Source organism: Ursus americanus, chromosome 26, assembly GCF_024610735.1.
Source record: "Ursus americanus isolate L20-20 chromosome 26, mUrsAme1.1.p, whole genome shotgun sequence".
In the NCBI taxonomy this organism is placed as follows: domain Eukaryota; kingdom Metazoa; phylum Chordata; class Mammalia; order Carnivora; family Ursidae; genus Ursus; species Ursus americanus.
The window spans coordinates 766,743-781,645 of record NC_142152.1 but is presented as its reverse complement, the minus strand read 5'-3'; the positions used below and the strand labels follow the sequence as shown (position 1 = coordinate 781,645).

General features: G+C 36.7%; 1 protein-coding gene across 3 annotated transcripts in view; it reads left to right on the top strand.

The window, feature by feature from the left end:
* Positions 1-411: 411 nt before the first annotated feature.
* Positions 412-14,903, top strand: part of ARID4A (AT-rich interaction domain 4A) — a 63,003-nt gene continuing 48,511 nt past the window's right edge. For 2 of the 3 annotated variants that reach the window (XM_045810348.2, XM_045810346.2), the window contains exons 1-7: positions 412-568; positions 1,651-1,707; positions 3,683-3,793; positions 5,743-5,808; positions 6,794-6,884; positions 14,033-14,112; positions 14,202-14,296. In XM_045810348.2, the coding sequence (XP_045666304.2) occupies positions 1,702-1,707; positions 3,683-3,793; positions 5,743-5,808; positions 6,794-6,884; positions 14,033-14,112; positions 14,202-14,296 (449 nt within the window). In that variant the 5' untranslated portion in view covers positions 412-568; positions 1,651-1,701. Of the gene's footprint in view, positions 569-1,313; positions 1,544-1,650; positions 1,708-3,682; positions 3,794-5,742; positions 5,809-6,793; positions 6,885-14,032; positions 14,113-14,201; positions 14,297-14,903 lie in introns of those variants that run through there. The other variant, XM_045810347.2, reaches the window with a different exon arrangement.

Here is a 14,903-nt window from a genome sequence, read left to right as displayed (position 1 = left end):
AGCCGGTTTAGCGCAGGCGCTTTGGAAAGACCCTGCCCCGCCCCCGTGCAAATCCTGGCCGCAGCTCCGGGTTCGGTTTCCATGGGACACTTCGCCGCCAATCCTCGTGCCGAACTGCTCTTCCTGACCCCTCAATTTACCAATCAGTGCTCAGTCAAGCACATCCGGAGTCTCTTCGACCAATCATTTTTCAGGACCTGCTTACTCAATACCCGATTCTCCAGTAACGTTAGCCTTCGGAGACAGCCAATCATAAGTAGAAGATGTCCTACCTGCTGTTTTTCGCACCAATCCGTGAAGTTTCATAGCTACATCCAATGAGGACGGCAGGTAGCGAGCTCCAATCCGAAGCTCTTCGGCGTCATGAGCAGCCAATAGGAGTTCGTGTAGAAGCGAGTCTGCTCAACAGCTTGTTATTTGGTGGATTGTGGCAGTAAATCGGGCGAGTGGGGAACCGGGCGCAGGAACTGCCGCCGCGGCCGGGAGTGGTGCTGCCCGGACGGGGGCCCACGGGGGTCAGTGGGGCGGAGGACTCGGGAGCTGACAGCGCGCACTTCACCCGCAGTTGGTAGGTGGGGAGAAGTGGAGTGGGGGATACTGAGTGGACGAAGCGGCAGTAGCAGCTCATGCTGCTGCCCGGGGTCCCGGTGCAGTTGGAAGCTTCGGGGGTGGGGAGGGGGTGCTGGGCAGGCGGTGCGGCGAGCGCAGGCTAAGGGACAAGTCGTGGAGCAGCGGCAGCAACTGCAGGAACCGCCGCCGCAGCCGCCTCCTCGGCAGCTTCCCCGGGAAAATGGCTGTGGGGCTGGCCGCGCCGCTAAGTTTGCTTCCGCGCGGTGAGGAGCGGGCTGCTTGGGGGAGCCGGTCCCTAACTCCGCGGCGCGTCCTCCCCTGTGGAGTCCGTGGCAGGACCGAGGGGCCGGGGGCAGGTACCTCTCTGGGCTGTACAAAAAGTTGAGGCGGGCGCGGGGAGGAGGCGGCGGCTGCCGCTGTGCGGCTCCCCTCCCCTCCCACACCCTCTCCCGGCCACCTCCCCTCCTCCTCTCCGCCCCCCCTCAGCCCCCTCCCTCGCGCGGGTCTCCCCTCACTCTCGCGGCTCCGGGCTGAAGGCCGCGGCCCCTGCCCCATCGGTGAAGAAGCGCTTCTCCTTTCTGACATGGTGCAGAGCGGAGGAAGGAGAGCAATGGCGCCGTGACACTCCGCTGCCGCCACCGCGGGCCCGGGGCGGGCCGAGGGGGCCGAGCGGTGGAGGCGGGGCGCGGGCCGAAGTCGGGGTATCTGGGGGGCGGCTGAGCGAAAGCTCGGCGACCCCGCCTCGGGGGGGACCTGGGGGAGCCCAAACTGCGCCCTGCCCTTTTCCGGAGCCCTCGGTCCTGGGGCTCCGAGTTGAGCATTTCGGGTCAAAGTGACGAGCGAGGCGGGGGCGCGGTGGGCCGCTGGCGAACTCCGGGGAGAAAAAGGCTGCCCTTTGGCGCCCGAGGGGTTCTCGCTGCTTCCTCAGCTCCTGCGTCCTGGCTGCCCTCCGGGGGATCTTATCCCTTCGCTGGTGAGGGTTCTGCCCCTCCCCGCTGGCGTTTGTTTACTTTCTTTCCTTGGGTCGCTCCCCTCTGTTGACTGATTCTGTGCCTGTCTTTCCCCTCCCCATGGTTTTAGCGAAGGAGAAGATAGCTCGTTGAGCTGGAACCCCACAGATCACCAGTAAAAATGAAGGTAAGTGGAGTCAGCGCTGCTCTGAGCCTCGTGCCCTGGACACTGCTTGTCGTGAGGCTGGTGCTGTGGAATGTCATTTTTTTTTCCTACTCAAAATTGATTCCTCTGCTAAGCAGCGCTTTCTGAAAATGAGGACGTGTTGAAAGGGTGAGAAATGATCATTGTGTCTAATGCAGTCAGTCCGGCCCCTCTCTGAAGCAGTTAGCACTTTGGAAAGGCTGCTGCAGCCTTTCCATTGTTGTCCATTGGGCTAGTATTTTTAAACACTTCCTGTGTTGGCAGCAACCTTTGCAGAAGTAAAGCTTTTGTCCTGTTTTGGTTCTTTGGGGGATTTTTTGAAATGTTTTTTCTTCCTCAGTGCCAGTATGATTTTCTAAGGAAGGGATATGTGCATTGTGTAAGGGAGAGATCATTTCTTCGAAAAATTCTGTAGCTAAAATACTCGAAGGTGAACTGAAACTAATGTTTTGTTTCAGTTCAGGCATTGTAGTAAATATTTTAAAACATACATACAACCTAAAAAAACATATTCTTCTTAAGATAGCTAATAGTGCACACAGCGTATGTGATATTTAAAGGGAGAGGAAGTTATAGCATTGTGTAGTGCAGTGGCATTGAATACTTGAGGTCAGATATTTATTTGCCAAAGTGTTCCTTTTCAATTTGCATTATTTGTAAATGCACTAACTTTAAAATGTATTTGATTCCTCACTCATATACTGTTTCAGTGTATTAAAATCTGAAATATAGCATTTCCCCAAACTTTCTCTTCCTATCTCCTAGAAATGACACATTAACTTCTTTAATGTTACTTGGGAAAACTTACTGGAAAAGGAAAAACCATTTTCTACTTAAAAGTGTTATTTCTGAAGTGTACACTGTTACCTTTGCACTTAGCAATGTTAAATCGAGCCTCTATGAATACATTTAACTTTTGAAAAGAAATAGGTAAAATGACAGACTTAGAATAACAAGCATTCTGTTCCTATCGAGATTAAAATGAATGATAGAATGAAATTTCCCACATCTTTCAGTGTATCATTCTGATCATGGCTATTTGCTAAAAGTAGACTTTTTAAAGTAAAGCTTATTTTTTTAATATACCAGGAAGATTAGTGTGATAAACTAGGTACAGCACCAAGTTTTGAGCCATTAGTTCATATCTGCATTCATCAGCTGAATTTAGACTTAGATTTTTTCCTAAATGTAGCTTTTAGGCAGTGTTTCCCCCAAATAATGGTCTCCTTATCGAAAGGATTGGCTTCATTTTTTGTCTATTGCAGTTATACTGTATCCAAAAAAGATATTGCTTTACTGTAGTTACATTAATAAACATTTAACTACATATTGTTAGCATTAATCTTAATAGCAATATTTCTTCTAATTTGAAAACAAAATTTTCAGGCCATAATTAAATAACTTAAAGTGTTATGAGACACCTACCATGAATATACCTTTTCTGGTTTTGGAGGGTTTTTGTTTTTTTGTTTTGTTTTTTGTTTTTGTATTTTATTATTATTGTATTTATTAAAGTAGGCTCTAGGCCCACCATGGGGCTTGAACTCACCACCCAGAAATCAAGAGTCTCATGCTCTACCGACTGAGCTATCCAGGCGCCCCTGCTTTTTGTTTCTTTCTTCCTTTCTTTCTTTCTTTCTTTTTTATTTTTTTAATGTGTTCACTTTTAAACAAATTATTGAATTGTTGAAACGTTTTGTGTCTGGAGGAAAAAACATTATCCTATGTCCTTACTGATACTTCTCAGTTAAAACTTAAAATGTTTTCTGTTGTCAAGATATAGTTTATGTAGTAAAGGAATGTAATTGCTTGCTTTAGGGGTATTTTCCAAATTATTAATGACATTAGTAAACAATATTAATGTTCTTACTACTTTAACTATAGAACCTTTTAATGAGGCTTGAGGTTGGAATAGGGAGAATAGTAGTGACATTCACATTTTATGTTCTTTCATCAGGCGGCGGATGAGCCTGCCTATCTGACAGTGGGAACTGATGTCAGTGCCAAGTACCGAGGTGCCTTCTGTGAGGCAAAAATTAAGACTGTGAAAAGGCTGGTAAAAGTTAAGGTAATTTTTTTTTTTTTTTAATGCAACCTGGATTGAAAAGAATTGGGGAGAGGGACACTGCAAATCAACATTTTATTGAATCATTACTTGACTTACTGAATTGTTATTACGTGAAAGCACTGTTATATACAAAACTGTAGGAAAAGCACATTAAGAGTTAAGAAATAACTTAGAATGAGAAGTTATTCCAAAGTGCTTCTCTGAAAATACCGCATTTATGAGACTTCCTTTTATATGGCTTTCTGCTGTTGTGCCATGCTTACTTAGGCTGTGATCTGTTTTCTTCCCTTTCACAAATTAGGTGGAGATGATTTCAAGTGATTAGGAAAAATAATATAGTGGAAATTGTCTTCTTCAAGACAGTGTTAAAAAATGATTTTATTTTTAAGATGCTTTTATGACCAGAAAAAAAGCCACCACATTATTCCTGTACAATATGTAGAAATACAGAAAAGTACCAAAGGCATAATACCCATAGCTTACCTCTTAGAAACTACTATTAAGTTTTTTGTGTTTCTGTCTGGTAGTTTTCCTATGTAAATGTTTTTAATAATCTTAAATTATAAGTGTAATCCATGTTTGTTATAAACATCTGTAACATTACAGAGCTATATAATAAAGTTCATGAATGTCCTCTTTGATACTACACCAGAGAGATTTGATATGGTCTGTCTGATACTGTGCAGTGCCTGCCATAACAGTATTGTTGTTGTTGTTGTTATTGGATCATGTTGGACTTTCAGTTTTGCAGTTTGCTTTTCACTTCCATATCTGATCTTTTCCTCCAAGAATTAAGCACCATAAAAGGAGGAAATGTTAGAATTGTTCTATCCCCAGCACCTAGAGTGGTACTCGATACATAGTAGGCACTCCAAATATGTTGAATGAGTAAATGACTTGGAGTAGTTTTTCTCAAAGTGTGGCCCTGGACCACAGCATCAGCCTTATCTGGGAACTTATTGGAAGTGCAAATTTTCAGGCCCAGACCGCAGACCTACTGAGTCAGAGACTCTGTGAGTAGGGTCCAGTGATTATAATTTAACAAGCCCTTCAAGCGTTTCTGCTGCATGTTGAAGTTTGAGAATCACTGAACTAGAAGAGTATGATTTGTGTGGTAGATAAATAGATTTGTCTGTGATAATTATAAGATTTCTATTTAAATTTTGATCTGCTGATGAAATTTTTCTTCAGGTATTGTTACAATATCATTTGACATTTATTTCTTTGTTTCATTTGCCCTTTTTACCATATCAGCTATATGGGATTTGATTATTAAATATTTACCTGGATTTCTTTGAGAACTTAAACTTCTTGTTAATATTGTGGCTCTTGATATATTTATTTAAAATCAGTACAGTGATTGGGGAGGTCTTATAAATTATATAGAATTTCAATTTTCATATTTGGGTACTTGTTCTGTGTGAATGATTACACTGTATATTTGAGAGGATTTGTAGCAAAAAGGAGTACTTATTTGTAACTGAACTCCATATCCTGAATATTTAGGTTTACTTTATAAAGGACCAACAGTGTTCTGGTTTTAATTTGTTTACCTTATATGTGGGCAATAAAAATTTGATACTTTTTTATATACTTTGTGACAGAACCTTTTATAACTTGTTGATAAAAAACAAGGCAGTTTTAAACTTTTACAATAATCACTACAAATTATAAATCTTGTATAGTTCATTAATTCAGCAAACATTTATGAAGTGGCTGTAATATGCCTTGACATTTGCTAACTGCTGGGGATATAATGATGAAGGAGGATTCTAGCCCTCAAGGAGTTCACAGTTAAAAAGAGAGACAATAAACATAAATATAAGACAATGTAATAAGTATTAAAACAGAAGTAAGCACAGGATGCTAAGAACACATAGATTAAAGACTTCATAAACATGTTGTTTTAAAAGTAATGTGCAAATTATTGTGCAAAAAATATTTTCCAGGTACTCCTGAAACAGGATAATACTACACAGTTGGTGCAAGATGACCAAGTAAAGGGTCCTTTAAGAGTACGTATGTTCTGCAGTTTAAAATCTGTAATGATAAATCACAAATACATATGGTAAATTATTGCATTTTACGTTTGTAGATAGTTTTAAAATTTATAAGAATGTTAATCAGAAAACAAAAATACAAATGAAGTGTTACCGAGTTAGTATAAATTATATTACACTGGCTGTATCCTTAGTTTAGAAAGATAAATCATCTTACAGAGGTAATTTAGTATATATAAACATGAGTTTTCAGACACTTTTTGTTTTCAACTCTTGGATTGAATACCTCATTTTTTTTTTTTTTACATTGTTGTCAGAGATATTTAACCTGCTAAGTAGTATATTACTATCATAAATTTGAATCTGTTGTTGTTCTAACTTACCAAGTAAAGTATGTTGACTTCATAATTCAATTTAGTGGGTACCTATATTGTGTTTTCCATCCGTTTCTGGCCATTTGTTTATGTAATGAATCTTTGTTATGTCAGAGTACCACTTCAGTTAATATCTGATATACAAAGGTCTGGAAGCTGAAAGAAGGTCAACTGGTCCATCCCTCTCTCTCCAGGTGAACCTTTATCTAAAAGGTCCCTTAAATATGAATGCTGAATCCAATATTCAATATTTCTATGAAAGAAAATTGAAGCTACTTTTGCTATCTTATGGTTTTCTGGTTCTTAGATTCCACAGTTTCCTTGAAGGCAGTGTGATGTAGTACAAAAGCTCTGAAGTAAGACTTAAGAGACTGGGTTCTCATCGTCTCATCTGAGCCATAATATTCAATGTGTAAAATAAGGGTAATAATAACCTTACTTGTGCCAGAGCATTTTGGGGTTCAAATTGCATGATAAATATGTGAGCACTATAAATGATAAAGATCTAAGTCAGTGTAAAGTAGCATTATCATAGGTATTTTTTCTTTTTAACCCAGGTCATATAGTTGGTGGGAGTGATTTGGTTTGTTTAAATTTGGTAATGAAATTTTGATACTGGGTTTTAGGTTGGAGCTATTGTTGAAACAAGGACATCTGATGGATCCTTTCAGGAGGCTATTATCAGCAAGTTGACAGATGCTAGTTGGTATACTGTGGGTGAGTAGTTAATTTAATACATAGGATTTAATTTGGGGTTGCATATACCTCTATTTTGTAAATACACTGAATTGTGTTGGCAGGGAAATATGTATACTGTACTGTCAATTTACTTGATATAATTGGCTAAAATTTTAATGACACCTGCTGGTAACAAAAATAATTACCTTTTTGGTCACTTGTGGCTATTTCATCCAAGAATGTACTTCTTTTTTAAGCCACCTAGATTATTTCTTTTCAAGAAAGTTAAATTATATGGTTATTTTCTTCCATTAGAAAGTTGATACAAGTTAGTATTGTAAGTAATCAGACTTTTTTTACTTTTCCTGTAATTACAATTAAGATTGTGCAGTTGCAATCTTTTATTATATTGCTGCCTGTTTTACATAAGGGTAATACAGATGTTACCACAGAATTTAAAGGCTAAAAAAATTTTGACCAGAGTAGATTCAAGTCTAGATGATCATAGCTTAATTTTTGATTTTTTGATCTCCGTAACACTTTTCAGTAAAGATACATGTGCTACTGATGTGAATGCATACTAACGTTCCATGCATAAGCTTGTACTGGCTTTAAAAAACTTTATTGTCCTGAGTAGCAACAAGTGTCTCAGTACATGTAAACTAAAACCTAAATGTAGTAGTTACGTAGTTGCTGTCATTATGTTGATGAGAATAGCAATGATTAACATTTCCAAATCTTTTCTCAGTACATTCACACTACACAGTCCTGTGGATAACATCCAATCTTTTGTTTTACACTGAACATCTATACTGTTTGGTTTTTACATTTATGTCTTGGTTTAAGTGATGTAATTATGGTGTGGTTTCCTTAAAGAAGAAAAAGAAATGATCTTATAGGTTTACTTTTAGTTTACTTGGTTTATTGCTTTAGGTAAAAATATTCATCTTCAGGTGATGCTCAAAGCTATGAAGAGTATGCTTTGGTTAAAAATTGTACTTCCTGTGTCTTAACTCTGAGGCTTCTATTAGTAATACCAGATTGTTCTATGTAACTGTTTTCTAACCATTTTTATTCTTCTTGGACCTTCTAGAAATTGGTGTTGGTTCACAATAGTGGTGTTATTCTGAACTACATATTTTTAGGAAGCTTGGTTGTGGCTGTTGATAGTTGTTAGGGATTTAAAAACTAAGTTTAATGTTAACTCTTAGAGGTCAAATTAATACAATTTTGCTATTTTAAACCAGTGGTAAAAATTATAGGCATTCATATATGCAAAATTATGCAAGATTATATGATGCATATTCAAATACCAATATTGCATCCTATTTGGTACTTAATATCAAGGTTGCATTGACAGTACTTGTGAAGTTTTACTGATATGATTCTTACGCTTCTGCAGAAGCGATACTTTTCAGGTTTTCACATTTTGGGCTTCTGCCCTCCAGAATAGCAGATCTTTATCCTCTATATGAATGGCATTTTAGCATTTCTAAAAGCTATTTGCTACTGAGCATTCTCTATGGTGATTTTCTGTGATGGGTAATTACAGAAGAAATTGTATAATTCTTGTTCTGAAAAAGCTTCGAATCTTAATTGCATGTAATTCGTGTATCAAGCGTTAGTGTACATAAGAATCACTTGGTGCTTGTTTTAAAAAAATGAGGATTTGAGGACTTCAAATCTCTTCAATTTACTAGGTCTGGGGATGGCAACCCAAGAATCTTTCTTTTTATAATTACATTGGGTGAACTTAATGCAGGTAGTATACATTTAGTAAAATAGTGAATACTTGGAGACACAAGAGACTTATTCAGGAGAAAAATTCAAAATATTTAAGTTTTTTGTATCCGTGTAATGACAGCAAGTGACCTAAAAAATTTAAGATGTTAAAAAGCACTATTGACTTAAGTATGTTTAATATAGCACTCTGCTATAAAGAATATTTAGGTATTGAAGGATGTAGCCCATATAAAGAATGATTAGAGTATAATGAGCCTAAAAGATGGCAAAATAAAATGTGTCCTCTCTCACAGGTCATGCATGTTCTATATTTTTCTTTAATTGAGTGACTATTACCTGTTGGGTTTAATTCCTTTTTTTCTGAGTTTTTCTTGATTTCTAATTCTTAGTGAAGTATTCTATAAGTAGAATCAGAAAGTTACAGAAAGTATTAATGATCTCCATATCATTTCTTTATTTCAAGTGGTCTCAAAATTTGATTATTAAAAACGAAAGAAAAGAGGATACCATACTACTGATTTGGATCAAATAAAAGTTATGATCATCGGTGATCAAAAATTATTTAATGAATCTGATAATAACTTATATAATATAGGTATTTTTTTCTGTGATAGCTGAATAACCAATTTTGAAAGATTACAGATCTAATATAACCTAATTTTTACAAATCTAATAATACCTTGCCCTCTGATCTTGAATAATAAGTAGGTCCAGTTTATGGATTTTTTTGTTTCTTTGAGCTTCAGAAATAGTTCCTTCCTCCTATCATAAAATAATGCTTCCTAGCATAATTTATTCATTTGGCAGTTCTTATCTTTGCATGGAAGGTAAGGAGTGTGTAATATATGGAAATATATTGTTATCCGTCTCGTCACTGAAAAGGTATCAAAATTAGGATTGGAATTTGTATCTTCACTTGAATGTTGCCATTAACTCCTGGTAAATGCAGCTGGCAATAAGACATTCTAAAACTATTCTTTCACCTTTTTGGAATGTAAAAATAACATATTGTACTTGAAAAATAGGAAAATGTAATGGACAGAATTGTTATTAATTTTAGTAATTTACATATAAAATGCATATACACACATTACATAATCTATCAAATTTTACACTAAAATCTATTTGATTATTGGGCGCCTGGGTGGGTCACTCGGTTAAGCATCTCACTCTTGGTTTCAGCTCAGGTCATGCTCTCAGGGTCCTGAGATCGAGTTCCATATCAGGCTCTGCACTCAGCATGGAGCCTGCTTGAGATTCTCTCCCTTCCTCCCCCTTCATGCTCTTGCGTGCGCGCGCTCTCTAAAATAAATAAAATCTTTAAAAAAAAAACCCCGAAATCTATTTGCTTATTTATATATTTTTGTGACAAATGGTTTTTAAGACTCAGGATTTTTTCATGCCTTATAATTACTATTTTGCGCAGCAGTTGGGTCAGATCTCATGGACGTTCTAGTTGATGGAGGAGAGGAGGTTTAGATTAAGCTGGTGAATGGACTGTTGTAGAATGTGCTGCAGGTTATAAGGGTTTTTAATTTAGTTAAAACCTCTTAGGACACGTTTTTCTATAACCAAAATCGACCACAGATGTTTTCAAAACCAGGTGGTTATTCCACTGACTAGAAAATCATTAAGAAAAAAAGTACTAAGCCAAAAGAAATCTGTGCATTCTTGTGATACGCTTTAACCTATTATTTAAATGGTCTTCCACAAGAATTAACATTCCCATGATGTTTTGTCAATTTCATTATACATTTGAGTGCTAATTTCTTAAGTTTCTTGATTTCTGAAGTTTTTGACCTTGGCTGGCAGAGGGACTTCTGTATCACAGATGAGTTTTTGTAACAGAACTATTGGTTATACCTAAGGTATATAATTTTAAAGTTTTTATTCCATTATGTGAAATATTTTAATATATAAATGTATATATATATATTTTATTAATTGTAACTGCTATACACAATATAAGAATAATATTTTATTTTTGTAAAGTCAGAATTCTTGACTTTCTCTCCTGTGTTCATTTTATGCCTCTGCTTCATACCTATTTATTACTCATTTTGACCCCCCTTAACAAAACTAGCTTTGTGATTCTCAATTTCTTTATGAAAGGAGAATAGTGATTTCTACCTTGCAGAGGCTGTTGTGAGCATTAGTACATGATAGAAGCTTAATAAGTGATAGCTAATTATATCTTTGGGGAGAGAAAGTTAATTTACTATTGTTATCTTACTATCCTCCAGCATCTAACAGTGCTATGATCACAGGTAGAGCTTTCGTAGTTAGTAGATAGATCCCTGTTGCTTTTGTTTCTTTTAATTTTAACAGTTTAGAGTTAGGCTTTGTATATTTGTTTGCATAGGCATTGTTTTGTCTAGTATGATCAACATTATTGAGAGAGACTTAGCTTTGTCATTTTCCTCAAATTATGTTTTAGTATTTATATGTAATATAGTAATAGAGCTATCACCTTAAAAAAAATTAGCATGAGTGGTAGGGAGGGGCAGAGGAAGAGGGAGAAGGAGATTCCCTGCTGAGCAGGAGGCCTGACTTGGGACAATCCCAGGACCCCGAGATCATGACCTGAGCTGAAGGCAGACACCTAACTGACTGGGCCACCCAGGTGCCCCCAGAGATACCGCTTTTATACTCTTCTGTGCTCAGCAGTCTATTCAGATGCCAGTTTGGGCAAGTATAAAACATTTAACAGAATTACTAAGTCCTTATAGTCTGACTTTTTCCTCTTGGCATACTGTAGTATACATCTTGAACTAAAAAGAGCTAAATTTACTATCTATGCCAGTTAATTATTTCACTCTTAACCAAAATGCCAGAGTCACTCTTTAATGCCTACAAATTTGGTGTTCTTTAGAGGATACTTCTAACATGAAAGTTATAGAGGAAGCTTTTTATAGATGGAACTTCCTCATGATTTTGATAATCAGGGATGCCATGACTAATAGGTTCACCGCGTTGTTTGGTTTTTCTGTCTTTCAGAAAATCTTGAATGGTTATGTAGCTTTTCAAACTTTGATGAGTACTTAAGTACATGCCTTTGTATAGTTTTAGGAGTTAAAAATAAATTTAAACTGTTTCTCTTTGTTCATTCAAAGCTGTAAGTGTTCCTGCGTAAAACTGTAGAATTGTTATTGGTACCACAGTTCCCTTTAGAGAAGTTCTTTTTGTTCTTACATTATTTCTACCCATGATAAAGTATGTTGAAGTGAAATGCATGTGTTCCTTCAAAATCTGATTTATTTCGAAGTGGTTATTTTAAAAAAGCAAGAACGAAAGATATTATTGAAATTTTTCATCAGAGGGGCGCCTGGGTGGCTCAGTTGGTTAAGCGTCTGCCTTTGGCTCAGGTCATGATCCCAGGACCCTGGGCTCAAGTCCCATGTTGGGCTCCCTGCTCAGTGAGGAGTCTGCTTCTCCCTCTCCCTCTGCTCCTGCTCTCTCTCACTCTCAAATAAATAAAATCTTTAAAAAAATTTGGAAATTTTTCATCAGAACATTTGATTTGGGGCTGCCATTGATTAATGATGAAACACTGTGGAAAACATTCTGTTGCATAAATTTGATATTATTGATTAGTCTTATAGTCTCATTTTTCTTCCTCGTACCTCCACTTAAACGTGAGTGCATATGAGTATGTATGTGTGTTTCCATTGTCACCATCTTTCGCATCGTAGGCATTAAGGAAAGTTGGAACTTTTAAGGTTTTATTCTTTAATATATTTAGGGATATTAATACTAACATGAATTATTTTAAGTTTGGTACAATAATTTTATGATCTTGAATTTTTAAAGGAATAGTGGTTTATTTATTAGACTTGACACCATATGAATCATAGTTTTGTTACAAGTGTTTAGAGCACTGTTAATCAGGTGTAGATTAGTAATGTGATTGTTGGAGGATGTTGTGTTTTATCCTGTCATTGTGTCTGCAGGTGGTCATTAATTTCTGCATCGTTGACAGTGTATAACACAGCTCCTTTTGTGGAAACATTATGGTTCTTTGAGTATGTGCTTCAGGAACTTTTCATTTTCTCTGCATTGTCTCCTGCATGTAAGAGAATTTAAACTAGATGTCTTTAGTCTAAGAGAAGAACTGACTGAGGTAAATAAATACTGAAGAAGTTGAGTGCTCTTACATAAGTTCTTAGCATGAAAAAAATAAGTTTATGATTAAATATTATTAAAGCAAAGTAATGTAGAATTTTCCTTTATTAACACTAATTTATTCTGTTAGAATGGAAAAACCTCTAGAATTATATTAGGATTAAATCTTAAAAGTAATTATTTTTGTGTATATATGCCTTCTTCTGTGTATGTTATTTTCATAAGATATACAAACATTTATTGATGTTTGCATTATAAGTATCTGAGATGAGGATTCCATCCTTTTATATTTTATTTCTTCATAATGCTGGGCAGTCCAGGTGTTTTCTGAGAGCATTTTCTTTTTAATAAACTTTGTAAATGTTAGATGTTAAAATAAGAGTGCATTTCTGAAAAATTAAACCTATAAAAATAATATAGCTAGTTATATGGAGAATAAAAGTGATAAAGTGTTAAATTCCTTACCCTCATTTCCCTAAAATATTTAAACATAGTTTCCATGTAGTATGATTTTTTAAAAATGTAGTAAAAGCTTTTAAGGAAGCTTCTGTGCGATTATGACTGACTTTTTTGAATTAAAAAAAAACTTTCCATCTTTCTGATATTTCCTTCTTTCAACTTTTATTTCTAAACTTTTTTTTTTTAAAGGTTTTATTTATTTACTTGAGAGAGGGAGCCCGATGTAGGGCTCTATCCCAGGACCCTGGGATCATGACCTGAGCTGAAGGCAGATGCTTAACCCACTGAACCACCTGGGCACCCTATTTCCAAACTTCTTACATCCTCCTCTAGCAAAAGAAAAATGTTGGATCTTATGACTTTAGAATTTGGCAGCCAGTACTTCTACTATACTAAGTTATCATGCAAATAAGAAGAAGAGTCCAGTAATCCAAGAGCATTACCACAAGGCAAACAGTTTCTGGAAGTTAGAGATACTTCATGGATAACTGTTGGGAGCAAACCCATAATACTTTTTTTTTAAACCAGGTTTTTGCTCATTTCTTCTAGGATTAAAGATAATTTAATAATCTGTGCTTTGACTGGGTTGCTAATGGTTTCAAGAAGGTGGTTCTGTAGTGATAGAAATTGAACAAGTGAATGGAGACACCTAAGCAGTTGGGGGCAACCATTTAACCTATGTCTGTTTGGCAGCTACAGAATGAAAAATGTATAATGTATATTTTTAAAGGTTCTGAAAAATAAATAACAAATAATGGTTTTTACAAATATTAAGCCTTAGATAAATAGCAATAATAGCATTCTCTGCAGTGAAATTTTTATTTAGTGTGCATAAATTCTCCGATATCTCTTGCTTACTGTAGTGTTTGATGATGGTGATGAGAGAACACTGAGACGTACTTCACTTTGCCTAAAAGGAGAGAGGCATTTTGCTGAGAGTGAGGTAGGGTGCTATGGATGGGCTTTTTGGGTTCTATAACTTCTAACATCAAGGCAAAATATGATTTAATTTGTCTGTTGTTTCTTACCTAGACACTTGACCAGCTGCCCTTAACAAATCCAGAGCATTTTGGAACTCCAGTAATTGCGAAAAAGACAAACAGAGGAAGGAGGTCCTCTCTTCCTGTGTGAGTGTTTTTATGTACAGTAACGTTAGAATTATTACATTAAACAAATGATTTTCTAGGATGGCTAAAATTGTTCAGGTAACTTTCCCATAGTATCTCATATCCTTACATTTTACCTTGAGCAGATCTTGTTCTTAATTATTCTCATTATTTTGTCCAAGATTTATCACAACACCTTTTTTAAAAAGGCTAATTTTGTCTTGAGTTACTTTGCCAAATTCCTTAATTGATATAATTTTTTTTCTATTTTAAGTGAGTATATGTGTTTTTTAGTCTTTTTATATCAAAAACATTTCAAACTTAAAAATTACACATAAACTTTCAGGGCTCCTGGGCAGCTCAGTCAGTTGAGTGACTCTTGGTTTCAGCTCATGTCAGGATCTCAGGGTTGTGAGATTAGCTCCATGAGATTGAGCTCTGCACTCAGCAGGGTGTCTCCTTGAGATTCTCTTCCTCTCCTCTTCCCCTCCCCCCATTTGTTCACTCTCTCTCTCTCTCCCTTTCACTGTCTAAAAATAAATAAATCTTTACAAAAAAGCTACAGTAAACTTTCATATACTCATCATCTAGATTCACTAAATTAAAATTTGTTGGCACATTTGCTTTA